The sequence below is a fragment of the Xiphias gladius genome, chromosome 21 (assembly GCF_016859285.1).
Source record: "Xiphias gladius isolate SHS-SW01 ecotype Sanya breed wild chromosome 21, ASM1685928v1, whole genome shotgun sequence".
NCBI classification, from domain to species: domain Eukaryota; kingdom Metazoa; phylum Chordata; class Actinopteri; order Istiophoriformes; family Xiphiidae; genus Xiphias; species Xiphias gladius.
In genome coordinates this window covers 7016868-7031987 of record NC_053420.1, presented here as the reverse complement: position 1 = coordinate 7031987, position 15120 = coordinate 7016868, and the positions used below count along the sequence as shown (strand labels likewise).

The window sequence follows — 15120 nt, the reverse complement described above, 5'->3', positions numbered from 1 at the left end:
TCTATATTTCACCCAAATACACTTGCTGTACCCATGATGAGTTATCAAACAACCTACCGCGCGTGGTAGGGGACTCCTGACTCCTCGGGCCCCTAGGCCAGGCGCTTCCGTTTGAAGTGACTGTTCATATTCCCCGTTGAAAAGTCAGAGAGCTCGCTTTAAAACCGGGAGGTCATGATCATGTTTTGTTTTTTTTCCTCCTGATCCAGATTATACTCATTATAATATCTAGGTTGCGATTCCAAATCCAATCCAAGATGTCTTCTTTTCCTTCGTATCACAGATGCTCAGCACACACTGAGGCTACAATAACAACACATCAAAATGCAGTAAAATTTGTAAAGAAACTTAAATCCAAATTGGAGAGTGGCTCTGATGCAAGAAAATATAACCTGTCTTCAGGCGTTCTTTGATGGTTTCCTATGATATTTTTGTATTTTGGGCTGTATTGTGTATATCTGTGCAGAGGAGTCTCACTGAGGATCTGCTGTAGCAGGAGGCTTCGGGCAGGAGTCAGACTGTCTCTCTTCATCTTCCTGCAAATACTGACGTTTACATGCAGTTTCTTTTTCTTAACCGACAGCAGCACCTGTGAGTTTTGGTACATCTGACTGAGTGTTATGCTCCTGCGTTGAAAGGTTGAAGGGCCTTTCACACGCCTGTGTGCACGAGCCCCTCGTCTCGTAATCCATCCATGAGTGCACTCATAGTGGAAACGAAAAAAAAAAACATTCCTGTCCACATAGCATATTGTAAAGTAAGAAAAAAACAAAAAACAAACAAAAAAAACCCATAAAAAAAAAACACAACTGTAGCTACAGTATATAGATATAAAGACCAGACTTTATATGTAGTTGTTACTAAATCTCGAGGGCGTCTTGCAGAACTGGTGAGTGTGTTTTGGCAGTCGGGAGGGATGAGAGGGAGAGCAGGAGGACCCCCTGCCAGGCCTCCTCATGCATTATCAGCTTGCAGCTCCGCAGCAGGCATCAACCACCAAATACCAGGGTGTCGAGCTTCTATACTGCTGGGAGCTAGTTCGGTTTTATAATATGGGGCAACTCTCAACTCTCCCCATTTCTCCACACGGCTGCAAACCCCCCCCCCCGATACATCTATATACTAGAAAGAACACACACACACACACACACACACACACACACACACACACACACACACACACACACACACACACACACACACACACACACACACACAAAAAGAATAAAATAGAGGTTTTAACCATTTATTTAAAATTGATTGTCAAGAGAATAATACACAAAATTGTGCTTGGTGTGCTTAACTGAAGTGATGCAAATGGATTTTTATATCTATATAGATATATATATATAGATATATATACACACACATATACATATATATATGGATATATATATATAGTTATATATGTATACATACACTTGTATATCACATATGTACAAATAACACGTACAATTTCTTGAGTCCACATGTCAAGCAGCTGTAACTTTGGAAAATATTTTCACACCAAGGCAAGGCTTTTCAAATCTCATCCCGCCTTGATTTCAGATATTTACGATGAAGTCACCTATGCAGTCAGTCACTTCACAGTCACACAGTGTTAAATATTTGTTACAACTAGGTGCTGCAGTATTATTGCCTTCAAACGGTTGCATTTTTTGATTTAGGGATGGATTACAGAGTGCAGTTGTACAAGTTACTTACAGTGAGTCCGTGGACTGACGCCACGGACAGCTCGGTGACAGTAAGATCCGTGTGACGCTTTGTTCAGACACAGAATATTTAACCTGAAATATGCATTGTTAATTTTTGACACCAAGCACCCTGGGAAATATTGGAGAATTCTTAAAAACATACATCAGTAGAATACTGCCACCTTGTGGAGGAACACGACCCGATCTCTCTAATCTCTCCGTGATAAAATGCAGCTTCTCCCACCGATCACACATTTTCCCTGATGGCACTTCAACAGCTAACACAAGTGACAGTGACGGCGATTCCTTTTTTAAACTCAGTTAATTCACTGGCAGTCATAAAAAAAACAGGAAACCCATGGATTCTTCCTAGTCTAGGGGCGTGAGACTGCCGGAAAACAAAAGCAGATATGTGTGTGGTACTGTCCTCCTCCAGAAAGCAGTCTGGGCGAACGGTGCTGTTATCACATCAACTTCAAGGCACATTAAATACACTTTATATGAAACGTGTTAACACTGAAAGCTGTCAGTACTCCTGCGGCTCTCCTCCTCTGTAACACACAAACGCACACATGCTGAAGACTCTCTTTTGTGCATGTGGGTGCACAGTTTGGTGCGTTGACAGCATGTTAATGAACAATTCTAGGGTTTTAAAATAAAGTGTTGTTTTGTGATTCATTTTCTTACAAACTTTAGATCTCATCTGTCATAAGAGTCTGTTAAATTTGACTGAACCCAGCCAGTGACGAATTTCATACTCCAGGTGCTGAATGAGATCAACAGGTAGTGATGACGGTGACAAACGAAGTGATTGTACAGGATAATGTGCAGAGACCCGCGAGAAAGAAGTGATAATGCTCTTTATGACACCCGCACTAAAATCAATAACCTTTTAAAATAAGATGTAAAACCTCTCTGTAAATGATCACCTTTAAAAACCTACCAAAATGTTACAATCAGCTTTACAATCAGTCATTCACTCAGTGGCAGTATACAATCGTCATCCTTACATTCAGAGCTCCAGCTAATCCCTTCTGGTTGCTCGACTTCGACGTTCTGTCCCCCTGAAACGCGAGCACCCTCTCGCTCACAAGGGCGTCAGCGCCGCAGAGTCCTGGCTGGGCGTTCCAGCGGGCACCTCGTACTTGAAGACCACGCTGAACAGCTTCCCTCCCAGCCGGTCGGCCAGCCACGAGTTCTTGATGACGGCCATCTTCAGGCTCTCGCAGCTGAGCATGGCGTAGTAGTTGGTGTGAATGGCTCGGCCCATTCCCTCGATGATCACCAGGTCGGTTTGCCGCTCTCGCACCACCATCGCCAGCACTTTGTCCAGACGGCTGGGGAAGATGATTAAAAAAAAATTAAAAAAAAAACATGTTCACATCTTTGTTGCTCTAACAACCATAATACAGTACATCTAATGAATTCCTCAGCTGGTGCTCAGATTTCTGGCTTGTTCGAAAATTATTTGTGAAAGAGGGAAAGTGTAATTTTCTACAATTAAAGATAGAAAATGACAATTTGCTTTGTTATTAGATTCATTTGTATCCTCATTTACTTGCTTCATGCTTCACTCGACAAGAGGCTGAGAAGCTTTTGACAAGTTTATATTTTCAGTGCAAATGAATTTAATGTGTTTCAATCTCAGGCCACTGTTTTCAAGGGGAAAATGGTGGCTGCTCCCGACACCTGTTTATAAAAAAAATAAAATTGTAGTAACTCTTAAGAGCTCAACGGTGTTACGGGTGTCATATTATTGCAGGATAGAGATAATGCAGCGACCCTGCTGCCCTAACAGTCAGTTAATTGCTGTATGTCAATATTATCGTAATTTAGTAATGCTCCTGCACAAAGTGGGGAGGCTTGCAAGACACAGATGATTAAACGAATGGACAGAGATATAAGTGTAACTATATGTCCAAAAACACTGGATCCTAAATGCCCATCGTGCATCCCGGTAGCATATTATTTTAAGCTACCCCTGCCTGGTGAAAGCCCATGTCTTTCAAACTCCGAGGCCCAGTTTTTTATTCACGCTTTCAGCTAAAAAACAAAAACAAAAAAAAAACAAAAAAAATCACTGCAGTCTCTAAGCCCAAGCCAAGATACCATCAGTCCACGCAAAGATGATCAGGGTTCCCTCCACAGCCGCAGCAGATATTACACACCTGTTTTCACAGGCTGAGTAGCACACTCCCTTTAAAAATGTCAAATGCAAAAATTCCACATAACCAACCTCAGATCAAGGCAGGGAGAGCTGGAACCACTCTGGACCAATGTCAACCTGTCCTCCGTCAGACCAGCCCTGCACAACAACAAACATTTTTCAACTGTTAAAAAAAAAAAAAAAAAAAAATTTTTAAAGTGTGTGATTCACAAGGTCAGACACAGAAAATTATATTTTAGAACTTACTCCAGAAATGTGTCCTATCTGTTTTTAAAAAACCCTTCGTCAATACTCACTGAATCACTGGATCCATAGCAGCGATTCTTTCGGTCAGTATTTGCAGTTCGCCATTCGTTACGTCATTCAAAGCCGGACCCGAGTTGCTGGCCAAAACGACCTCAAGGTAGATGGATAGTAGAGTTGAAGTAACATTTAATCAAATATCATCTTTTTAAAATGATGATGTTGCGGGTTTCTTACCTCTGTTCCTCGAGAGAGAAGCTCTCGGACAAAAGGCATCACCCCTAGAATGATGTCTACTCCACTATTATCTACGAAAAACAAGGCACACTTATGAGGAGGACCCTGCAAGAGAAAACCAGGATGGATTGTATTCAAGCACTAATCGTTAAGAGCACACGACACAGAAACACGTAAGTACGTCAAATATCATTAATGAGCTCTAAAAAGCCGTTATCTGCGTTTCCTCTTTGTGCCTAAAGAAAACATAGCTGTGCCTGTTAATGACAGTGTCTGAGTTACAATTTTGTTTTATTCCAGGGTCACTTTTGCCAAATACAGTGTGTATGTACTCATGCTATTGTCAAGTGCTTTCGATAAAACCTCTAACCTCCCACCAACATTGTTACAATGAATAACTTGGTTTTGAAGCGAAAGAGCGAACAAAGAGTCTGACCTTTAGTCTCTCCAGCCACTGGTCATAGCAGTCAACGAGCCATGGCCGCTCTGAGAGGGGTGAAAAGACACGCAAAAACCAAATTTGAGTACCAAGAGCCGTTCCAAAAATCCCTCAATCTGACAATTGTCACTGTAGAGTATTAATGTTTAAAAAGAAGACATTACAAGATGTGAAAGAAGCAGAAGCCGTGTGTCAAACATCTTAACAGCAGAGGTTAGAGGGTACGCAGGCAAAGGAGTAGGCTTATGGCGTGTCTACACAGAAAGCAGCTCGGACGCGTTTTGCAAACTTTCATCTCACTTACATCTGGTGGAACAGATACTCTTCTGTTTTAAAACAATCCACTGTTTACACAGATTATATCACACCTCATGTTTTACTTACGTATGTGACCTGAAGCGTAGTTTTACTTTCATCCACGGAAATACAGTAATTGTGTGTTGGGTTCTGAGTCTGCTGCCAATACGAGTGGGTGACCTTCAGTCGATACTTTGCCCGAACGACTCATGTGTATATGCAGACAGAGCACTGGAGCTGCTCTGCTAAGATGCTGCTCGCACTACGCCTACTGTGTAGACACGGTGTTAAAGAGAGGTAGTCTGATACCTTCCAACTGTCGTTTAGCCTCCTCAAACCCAAACTCAGGATCAGATTCCAGGACACTGCATGATAGACGAGACAAAATATGCAAAAGCACGATCAGTACAAACACAAGGCTGGTTTGTTTCTGAGTCACGGCATACAAAGCAAAGAAACCAGACTTTCCAAAATTAGAGATCAAGACTTTAATGGTAGGATTTATCACTGCAGCCTGGCCTGCAAATTTAAAGAGGTGCTGTCTGCCCTGAAAGCAGTTCATATGTTCCCAAAGCAAACCATATGATCAACGAGATACATTCATTTCCCCACGCCGTCTGGGCAGCTCTGTCCAAGAAAAGCTGGCCAAAGCTGACCTTTTTGGCGGGCACTGGCTGTTAAAAAGCCACAGAGATGAAACAAATCTTTAGAGAGTTATTGGGGCTCTTACGCTGATTGTTTGGATCCAGGGTAAGCAGCACTCACTTGAATAGATTTTTTGTTCTGTTTATATTCCGCCCCTGCCTCTAACTATTTGCAGGCTAGAAAAGTCAGGGTAGCTTAACTTATCAAAACAACGTAACATTGCCAAACACACTACCAAAGCAGTGAAACCCCCCCCCTACGCTTAAAGCTGCAGCAACATGACATTACAAGATATGCAACCAAAGCCTCTCCCACTACACACAATCAACCAGAACAGAGCAACCAATCAACAAGGCTGCTCTGGGTACGAAGGGAGTTAACTCCACTCACTCTGACACAGCCTTGGCTCCCCAGTCGAAGACATTCCCAGCCAGGACGCCCCTGACCAGGGCAAACTGTCTCTGCTCCCAGCTCAACTCCTCCAGGGACTTCACTGCCTTGCGGTAGTACTTCAGAGCGATGTCATTCTCTCGCTGTTTAATCTGCAACACAACAGAGATATGATGCAGCTTACAGTTCACATGAAATAAAAGACTGGCTATCTAATTGCAATCAGAAATGTTAAAAAAAAGCGATTATGTTAAAACAACTTAAGAATACGTTAAAGACCCATGTATTGCCTAAATGTATCAGGTGGGGAGCATATTGTGTAACACCATGAGACTGTATGAAAACATGAAATGGTAACAAATTCACAAAACGGATCAGTGAGGGCCAAACCGCCTGTGTAGCACACGAAAAGAAACACAAAAAGAAAAAGTATGTTGATAGATTTCACTCAGACCTTAGAGTAGGGATCAGGAAAGTTGAACTCGTTTAAACAGTGTTCCCTCGTGTCTAAAAGACTTCTGACAGTGAGGGATCCATAAGCACTAGGTGAGAAGAGAAGCACTCTACATTAGCCAGAGAGAAACACATTCGCACAACGGGGCTTGGGCAGTAGGTGCAGACAGTAGTTGCACTGTGGCTTGACATAGCGTTATAAAAAAAAAACCATGTCAAGGTGACCTCCGTATTGAAATGTGGCAGTACTTTCTGAAAATCTGTCATCTCTGTCCAATTTTCACAATAACTTACATGTCTGTCATGTCAACTCTGATATCACCGCACGCTATTCTGCTAAATCACTGGCACAATTGATACAACTGATACACACTTACGCACTGCACCCCATTCCTAAAAAATTGAAACAGTAAACAGAATTAACATCAAAATTTCCCTTTTCGTTGACAAAGCACGTGGGCAGTTACAGCAGGTATGAAGACATGAAACTAATGCAGACAATGAAGAAAGGAGTTGAGTTTTAGTCTACTAAAAAGCAACCTCTGGGTCAGACAGGCCATGTAAGCAGAAGTAGAGACAGTTCTTACAACGGCTGGTGGCGGAGGGTCTGAAGCTTGTGTCTGTACTTCTGACGGAACTTCTCGGCTCGCTCGGTCGCCTCCGGTATGTCGGGCTGGCTCGCTACCGCTCTCTTAACCACCTGCTCCGAGGGCAAAACAAGAACAGTGACCAGTCACGTTCACGACCTCTGAGACAAAAAAAAAGCCGTCTCATGTGTAAAGCTGACCTGTTAACACCAGATGTCTGGTCCATTTCTGGGGCTCATTTTGTTTTTATAAGGACGAGGGTAACTGGCAAACACAGATGACGTGACATATCATACTGTGATTTTTTTCCACTGTAAATACACAGTAGCCTGATTGCCTCAAATTCTTAAAGCTGTGCAAGATGTCAGCAGGAAATCCTTCACTTCTTTCTTAATTATCAATTTTGTTGATCTGTTTTACACATAGGACACATACATTCATAGGAGGACATAAAGACAGACATAAACATTTTGCCCACCACCAGAACTACATCGCAAGATTCACAGATCAAAGCTCAACCACTTATGAAAATGTATCTTTTTTCATCGTTGCATTCATTTTTTTGATTTTTTAAACATATTTTTCCTTCGAAGATAATGTTTACCAACATTTTCTGTAAGACGCGTCTTAATCTCAGACCTTGCTTTTTTATTCTGAAACAAAAGCAGCCGCCCTACCCCGTCTAGGGCCTCCTCGAAGCAGTAGAGCCAGTACTCGCGAGCCAGAGCGTCCTCTGTGAGGTCCACGGTGTCGGGGATGTAAGAGGAAGGGTCCTGCAGTAGAGGCAGGTTCACCAGCTTCCTCTCCAGACGGTCCATCTCCAACATGTCAAACTAGACACAACAAAGAGACAGAGAGGATACATGCTGTCTGTCTTGTCCACAAACAGATCAATGCCTCTTCCAGCTTCTCCTCAAACGTCAGAGCCTATTCCAGCTATCCCTCTTCTGAACTTTTATTCTAGGGAGGTATTTCACAATATTTTTCTTTTGCTTAGCAGCACTGTGGTAGTTCTGTTTGTACTTTCTCCTTACTGAGACAAAAAGGGGGAAAGAAGCCACAGTAAGGAAGAAACAAGAGGGAAGTTTCTAGCAGGATTTAATCTTAGGAGCCAGTGGGAGCCAGCGGATTCGTTAACCGGGGATGCAACCAATAGTCCATTAGAGAAGGTCAGTTGTTTTTAAAGGAAAAACTGCATCTATAGAAGGTTTCTTGCGTAGTACTTCAAAGATGATCTAATATTTCATTTGCAGTCCTGCATCACATTTTGCCAGTTTGCACTAATGAAAACCAGTTAATGAAAGCAGGAATTTAAGGCGTGAGTTGGTAGGTTACCAGCTGCTGATGTTCTACTGAGGCCTGCATGCTCAAAGTATCACAACAAGAAATCAAAAAACAAAGCGCACACTGTTATTGGCTCTGTGGATATCAAACAGAAACGGTCCTTTTCCATCTTCGTATCATATGATTTAACCAAAAATGATTTAATAAAGGACAAAACAGCAGCAGGATCCTCGTCACTGCTAAACTAAAAAAAAAAAAAAAAAAAAAAACTGCTCTCAGGTCTCTCTTTTCCTTGCGCAAGTGAACACACAAGTGAATGCCTGTCTTAAGTTGAGTGTTTGCAGCTACAGAAGGCACTGTGAAAAGGACCGATATGTCATCAAACCAGTGCACACAAGTGAAGCAGGCGGAGGTACTTACGGGAAACTGAAGGAGAGGGTTTGGTAGACAGAAGAATGTGTGGAGAGGAAATGAAAAGAAAGATTATCAGATTTCAAAGGCCTATGTGGTAAATGTCTTTGTATGATACTTGTGGATTCAGTGAGGACAGTGGTGGTGGTATTTCCATGGGGAAATAAAGCTCAAATGTAAAAATATCAGAAATTGGATAGAACAAGGTTGGAGGAATAAAAACCGATGAAGCATCAACAGAGTGAAAATAGGTCATGAGGTTTACAGTGGCCTATTGTGGTGCGTGGCTCCGCTTCAGGTCTTCATATCTGATCACTCTTTACTTCCCCTTTAGACTCACCGTTCCACTGCGAGCACGTTGCATGGGATTCATATCTGGAGAAACGCTCATCAGGCCTGAGCTTCCAGCATAATTCTCACCCCAACTGTACTGGTTTGGATCTAGTGGAGTGAAAGACAAAATTGTGATATACTTCTAGTGTAACATATGCATTATAGTACATTTTATTTATATTTAAGTTAGTGTTTAAAAACAGTGTGCCACATTAGCTAAAGGGGGTTTTAACATTTGTAATAAAACAATTTTTAATTACATTTTCTCATTATTCTATTCGAGCTATTTTCAACCTAATTTTAATTTTTTAATTTTAATTTGTGAAAACTACAAAACTGCAGCAGGTATTTGTTGGTTTTTTTTTTTTTTTTTCTTACTATCTTCCTCTGCTCCTTTAAGGAATGCTCCAATGGCTCCGAGATAGCCTTCATGTCTCAGGAACAAGGCCTGAACTTCGCCCTACAACCACAAAACAAAAGGAGGTAATAACATCATAAAACTCCGGGTTGTAGGTGAAGGTTCGGCTGATAACAAACCAAGCTCAGGGCTAAACTGAGATACAACAGTGAGAAAGAGAAAACAAAATATACAACATAACGAGGAACTCGTAGAGCACCAAGACGCATTGTGTTTACTACGTCATTTAACGTGGCAGTCGTGCTTGGAGGCTTTTAGCTTGTTTTTGTGACAGTAGAGGGACAGGCCTTGCCTTTGTGAAGAAGTTGATGCTGTAGGTGATTGTGTGCATGGTGACGGGGTGTCCTCGAATGAAGAAGCCTCCAAAGTACACCCTGGACAGGTTGTGGAGCTTGGCATACAGACAGGCCAGCTGCCCGATGTCGTTGCTGATCATATGCAGTAAGCTCTTGGCCATGTCTTCTTTAGAAAACTCTGCAATTCACAACAGAGTAATATAAACATACTGGGAAAATATCCTTATTATTACAAAACTGAAAAGCTGCGTAAGGACATTTAAAAGGCCGACCTGCTACTAATACATTAACAGGAGACTGGCAGCGATTTTTTTTAGAATTCATTCTTTAACTGTAAAACTTTTCAGTATTTAAATTAGGAAGCATCTTAGTAACTTGAACCATCTGTTCAATGGCAGTACAACATATAACATAATGACAACTTGTGAATGTGAATAAACAATGACACAATAACGTCCTAAAAAGGATTAAACTGCGTAGTTGTTTTTTTTATTTCTGATTATACGAGCATCGGGACAACAATTCAACATCTACAGTTTTCGATGTCAAAAATCATTCTCCATGTTTCCAACCTGAAACCATACTAAAGCCAGCAAAGGCTGTGAAATTTTCTGGACCAGTGCCATCTCTCCATTTCTTAACAGTTACAAATGCAACAACGAGGAGCACGCAAAGCTGCATTAGGACTGGGTGCAAGGTCATCGGATCGTTTCAACAGGGGTTTGCACTAAAACTGAAAAATATTAAGCCGGGCACAAACTGAAAAATGTATCTGAGTTTGTGACACCCCTCAATTTTTACACTTAAAGCAATACTCCATCCTCTAATTGTTAAATATGTAGCCTGCAGTGGCCCAGTCAGCTTGGACTCACCGAGGTTACAATGAGCCGCAAACAGTGATGTGTGGGGAATGAAATGAAGTTGCCCTTTACTGGGGACGGTGTGACTGTTTGCAATGTTCTGAGCACATGGCTGGACAGCAGAGAATTGGATTATACTGCAGGAATGTTCTGAGCTTCAATGGAAATTTTGATACATTCTTAACTGTGAAACTGGGTCGCCATTCGAATACATACAATACGTGAATCCAAGCTAACTACAGCTGCCGCCCTTCGAAGCAAGTAAATGAGCAAGTTACTTTCTGCAGCCACTTCTCAAGTCCACGTCATACTCGAGAGAAAGATACTGTTTTAACATGTTTTTTTTTTTTGTCATGTGTCACCTTTGTCAGCAGTAGCAGACTTCCCAAAACTGCTCGCAATAAGATCTCCAGTCAAGCCCAAAGACCCGTAAGATCCTCCGTAGATATCTTTCACAAGCATATCGACACTTGCATGCTGCCCTTTTGAGGCCAACTGTAGCAACTCGTCAAATCTCTACAGGAGGGAAAAGGGTCAAATTCAAGATGTTGAAGGAAACAAAGTGTTGCGCTAGGAAGCCAGTCTTTAACGGTTGACTTAAAAGTCATAACAATTACAGTCTGACAGTAAACAAAACCGAGCTATTGAAGGTACCTTTGTTTTGGTGAGCAAGGCTCCAAGGCCCCAGAACGTCCCTCCACCTATTGAGCTCCCCCCTATTCGCTCAAATTTGTCCTCTGATTCAACCTGTCAAAGAGGGAGTGAATGGGATATAGCTTTATGTGCGATCAAATACAGTGAGAGCAGAAAACTCTGGTTTATACAAATGTTAGTCACCTGGAAAGAGCCAAGTTTGCTTTTTTACATACTCTACTCTACAGATAACGACACACAGTCATGGGCCTTAACCCGCTAAGCTAGAGCAAACCCTGTCACCCCTGGGCAGAACTGATATGACCCCTACACAATACAGATGTCAGGGGATATAAAATATATATATTTTATAATTTTGGTTATCAAAGAGTTGCAACAGAGATACGGGTATTTGTGATAGAGGCACAAGGCATTTGACAGATTTCACATCTGCTGCTATGATAGGCTCTTCTGCAGATTTAAGAATGCAAACAATGAAGTCGGCTGCACAGACTTTGTAAGGATGACGCTGTTTAAAAATTGTCTTGAGCTTTTTTCTGCAATTTGGTCCGTATTATGCACATTTTCTTTCACATACTGGCCAATATTTATGCTGGTTAAATATATCTGAGAAAAGCAGTCGATGTCACTTTGAATTACGAAACTGCTGCTGAAATTTCCTCATTGATAACGGAGGTAGGAAGGCTTTGGCTCACAGTTGGTTCTCTGAAATCTTTCAGCTGAAACAACCTCTAGTTCCAAGACGACTCTTCGTTAAAAGCATTATGAAAACATATACAAAGTTTAAAAAAAACAGGGAAACATACCTCCACAAACCACGCACAACCTAAATTTTTGGTTATTACCTTGACTATGGACACCCCAGAGCCGATGTTTACAAGGAGGTACGGGAAGATATCTGGGTGAGTTGTCTGAAAGCGGTACTCGGAGTCGGCGTGCTTGGCGTAAACGAAAGCCTCGTGGGGGATGTTCCTCAGCACAAAGTTACATCCCTTAATAAGGCAGGTCATCTCATCCTCTTTGTCCACTCTGCCACAATGCAACACATAAAGAGTGCGTTAGCCTTAGTCATTCTCAGCCAAATGTGCAATAAGGCCAGAGCGAGAGAGTTGCCATTTGGTCGACTGGCTGTTAAATCATCAAGTATCATGTGCAATCTCCTCTTTACCATATTACTAGACATTTACATTTTACTAGACGGGAGCCGTCTGCAGTCACACAGGTTGAGAGCCACATAGAGAGATTTTAATGCCAAACAAATACCTCCAGTCGATTTCACAGTTTAGTTCCCCTTCTCTGAGTAGAATTACTGCGGTGAAATTTAACTGTAAAACTGAATAAACTATATTTTTAGCACTCAATGCTAATGCCATGTGGACTCAGACAAAAGGCAAGTCAAACATCATGTGAATGCTTTTGTTTTCACGTTTGGTTAGCCAACAAAGGGGAAGATAAAGCTGGTGAGCCAGTAAACAGCCGATTTTTTTTTTCCAGAATAGGCTTCATAAGGTCTCCTAAAGCTCTCTCCTAAACAATCAAATCTGTCCTCTGATTTCATCCGTTTCACAGGAAGAGGGTAGGATATTGCTTTGTGTGTGGATGAGTCACAGTAAGGGCAGAGCACCGTTGTTTATTTCAATTTAGTGATCCGGAATATGCTAGAAATTTTCCTTCTCTCTTTTTTTTGTACATGCAGTATGTAGAGCTTAGCACTATACATTATTAGACAAAAAGCTGTGGGACACAGCATAGATCAAAAAAAACAAAACAAAAAACTGCAACATTTACTGTGGAGTTGGTTTGTATACTCACTTGAGGCCAAGTTTCCTCTCGATGAGCTCTTTGAACTTGTGTGCCCCTCCACCGGTGGCTTTGATAACTTTGGTTTCCGTGTTGACCAGGTGGTCTTTGATGAAGTCCAAGCATGTTTCAATGTAAGTATTTTCGAACTTGATAAAGTGAAGGCGTGCGGTGACCTCTTCCTGCACCGATATCTCATACAGCCTGTCACTGGCAGCCTCCTGGGACACAGACGAGACGGAAACACAAGAGGAGAGAGGGTGAATCCTTCATTATGTCCAGCTATTGACACTGCCTCGGCTCGAGCAGAAGGCTGCCAGTGAATCTTGCTGGATATATTATGTTATCAGTTGACGGTGGGATTTTCACAGACAGATAATGCAGGCTACCAAGCGATGAAGGCTCTTTTCCCCGTCCATGCAGTTTGGGTTCAAAAGAGTTTGGTGGGATGTGGGGAAATTTGGCAGGAACGGGATACCACAGATGTTACGGAAATGGATTTTAAAAAAAACAAAAAAAACAACAGCTAATAATAATAATTACCTTTGTATTGTGCTCGAAAGATCGTACTTTGGCCACTTTATGTTGTACAGTTGAATAGTAGGCAAGCTTTGTAAGAGATCCACCTGTTAAAAGCAAATTTGGCAATGACAATGTGCGATAAAAAAAATAAATAAAAAAATAAAAACCCCAATGGACAGCAGAAGCTAAACAAGTGACAAACCGGATCAACGCTAAAAATCCATATATCAACAAAGAGGTTCACTAACAAACGGTTCACCGACTGTTCGGGTCAGAGACGAGAAAATATTAACACGGGCTAGCTAGCAGCTAACGCCAACGCTGCGGCAGTTGTCAAAGTTGGGCACGTTGCTTGAACGCATCCGCTCCAAGAGATAAAAAATCAATCCCGAGAGACTTGCTAAACGGATACACGGGCTTGCTCTCAAACAAACTGCATTTGGAGACCAATTTGTGTGACTATCGTTAGCTTTGTCTTGTGTGCGTCCACTTAAAAGTCATGTGTTGTTGTAGTATCGGGCTTGCGGCAGGGCTGCTCCACAAACACGGAGATTAGGTGCGTTAGAGCAAAAGTGGCTGAAGACACCAAGAAAACTTTTATACTCCCAGGTACCTATGTCTATTGCGAACCGTTTTGCGTTTTCCAAATTTCGGAATATTTCGTCGGGCGGAAGAGTGATGCTTTTGTCCATGGTGTGGCCACTTCTGCTGCTGTCAACTCGACCACATTCCGCCATGGTCGGCAATGACTTGACGCTGCCTGCGTGCGTGCATGCGTGCGTGCGTGGCGTGCGTGCGTGCGTGACGTGATGCGATGCAGCCCGCCGTCCAATCAGCACTCACGCACAGTCCGGGTAGGGGGGCGTCGCCTTGTAAACAACGCAACAGCCTCCGCGGACATAAACTCCGTCGACGGAGCAGCCAGCTGGAAGCAACGCAGTCTTTTTGTTGAAACTGTGTTGGTTCAACTTGTAAGATCACTCTGGAGGCTGCCGTTCACGCCGCTGTTTAAATGTATTGCATTATGCGGAGAGCTCCCCCTCCCCCCCAACAGTTAATTAGCCTACCCTCGCCTATTTGAATAGGGCTGGACAGAAATAGTGGAAACACCCGGCTACATAGCGCAATGCAAATCGAAAGCACAAAAAACTTGCGGCCCCCGAAACGACCGTGCGGTTGGATCAACACCCCTTCAACGCGGTTTCGAGAAAAAAAAGTGAACGGGATTAACCTACACGAAGGGAGGATCGATTGGAAGACTGTTGAATTAGACTGTATTAGTTTTAGCAAAGTAATTCTAATAAACTGACAATCGAGTTCATCCTTTCACATTTTTAAAATTGCTTTTATATTTTTCTTTTTTTCTTTTTTTTTTACATTTGTTTTATAT

General features: G+C 42.2%; 1 protein-coding gene across 2 annotated transcripts; it reads right to left on the bottom strand.

The window, feature by feature from the left end:
- Positions 1-1265: 1265 nt before the first annotated feature.
- pank4 (pantothenate kinase 4 (inactive)) lies at positions 1266-14495 on the bottom strand. Of its 2 annotated transcripts, XM_040115768.1 has the most exons (20): positions 14344-14495; positions 13752-13834; positions 13221-13429; positions 12254-12437; positions 11409-11501; positions 11117-11270; positions 9891-10072; positions 9559-9640; positions 9188-9288; positions 8857-8862; positions 7830-7985; positions 7153-7265; positions 6567-6654; positions 6113-6264; positions 5387-5442; positions 4778-4827; positions 4342-4446; positions 4158-4258; positions 3931-3999; positions 1266-3031 (listed from the first exon to the last, which is right to left on the bottom strand). In XM_040115768.1, exons 1-20 carry the CDS (start codon positions 14465-14467, stop codon positions 2782-2784), a joined length of 2358 nt encoding a protein of 785 aa, XP_039971702.1. In that variant the 5' UTR covers positions 14468-14495; the 3' UTR covers positions 1266-2781. The 2 variants fall into 2 exon arrangements, with proteins under 2 accessions (XP_039971702.1, XP_039971703.1); XM_040115769.1 differs by lacking the exon at positions 8857-8862 and having other exon boundaries at positions 14344-14467.
- Between the last annotated feature and the right edge of the window lie 625 nt (positions 14496-15120).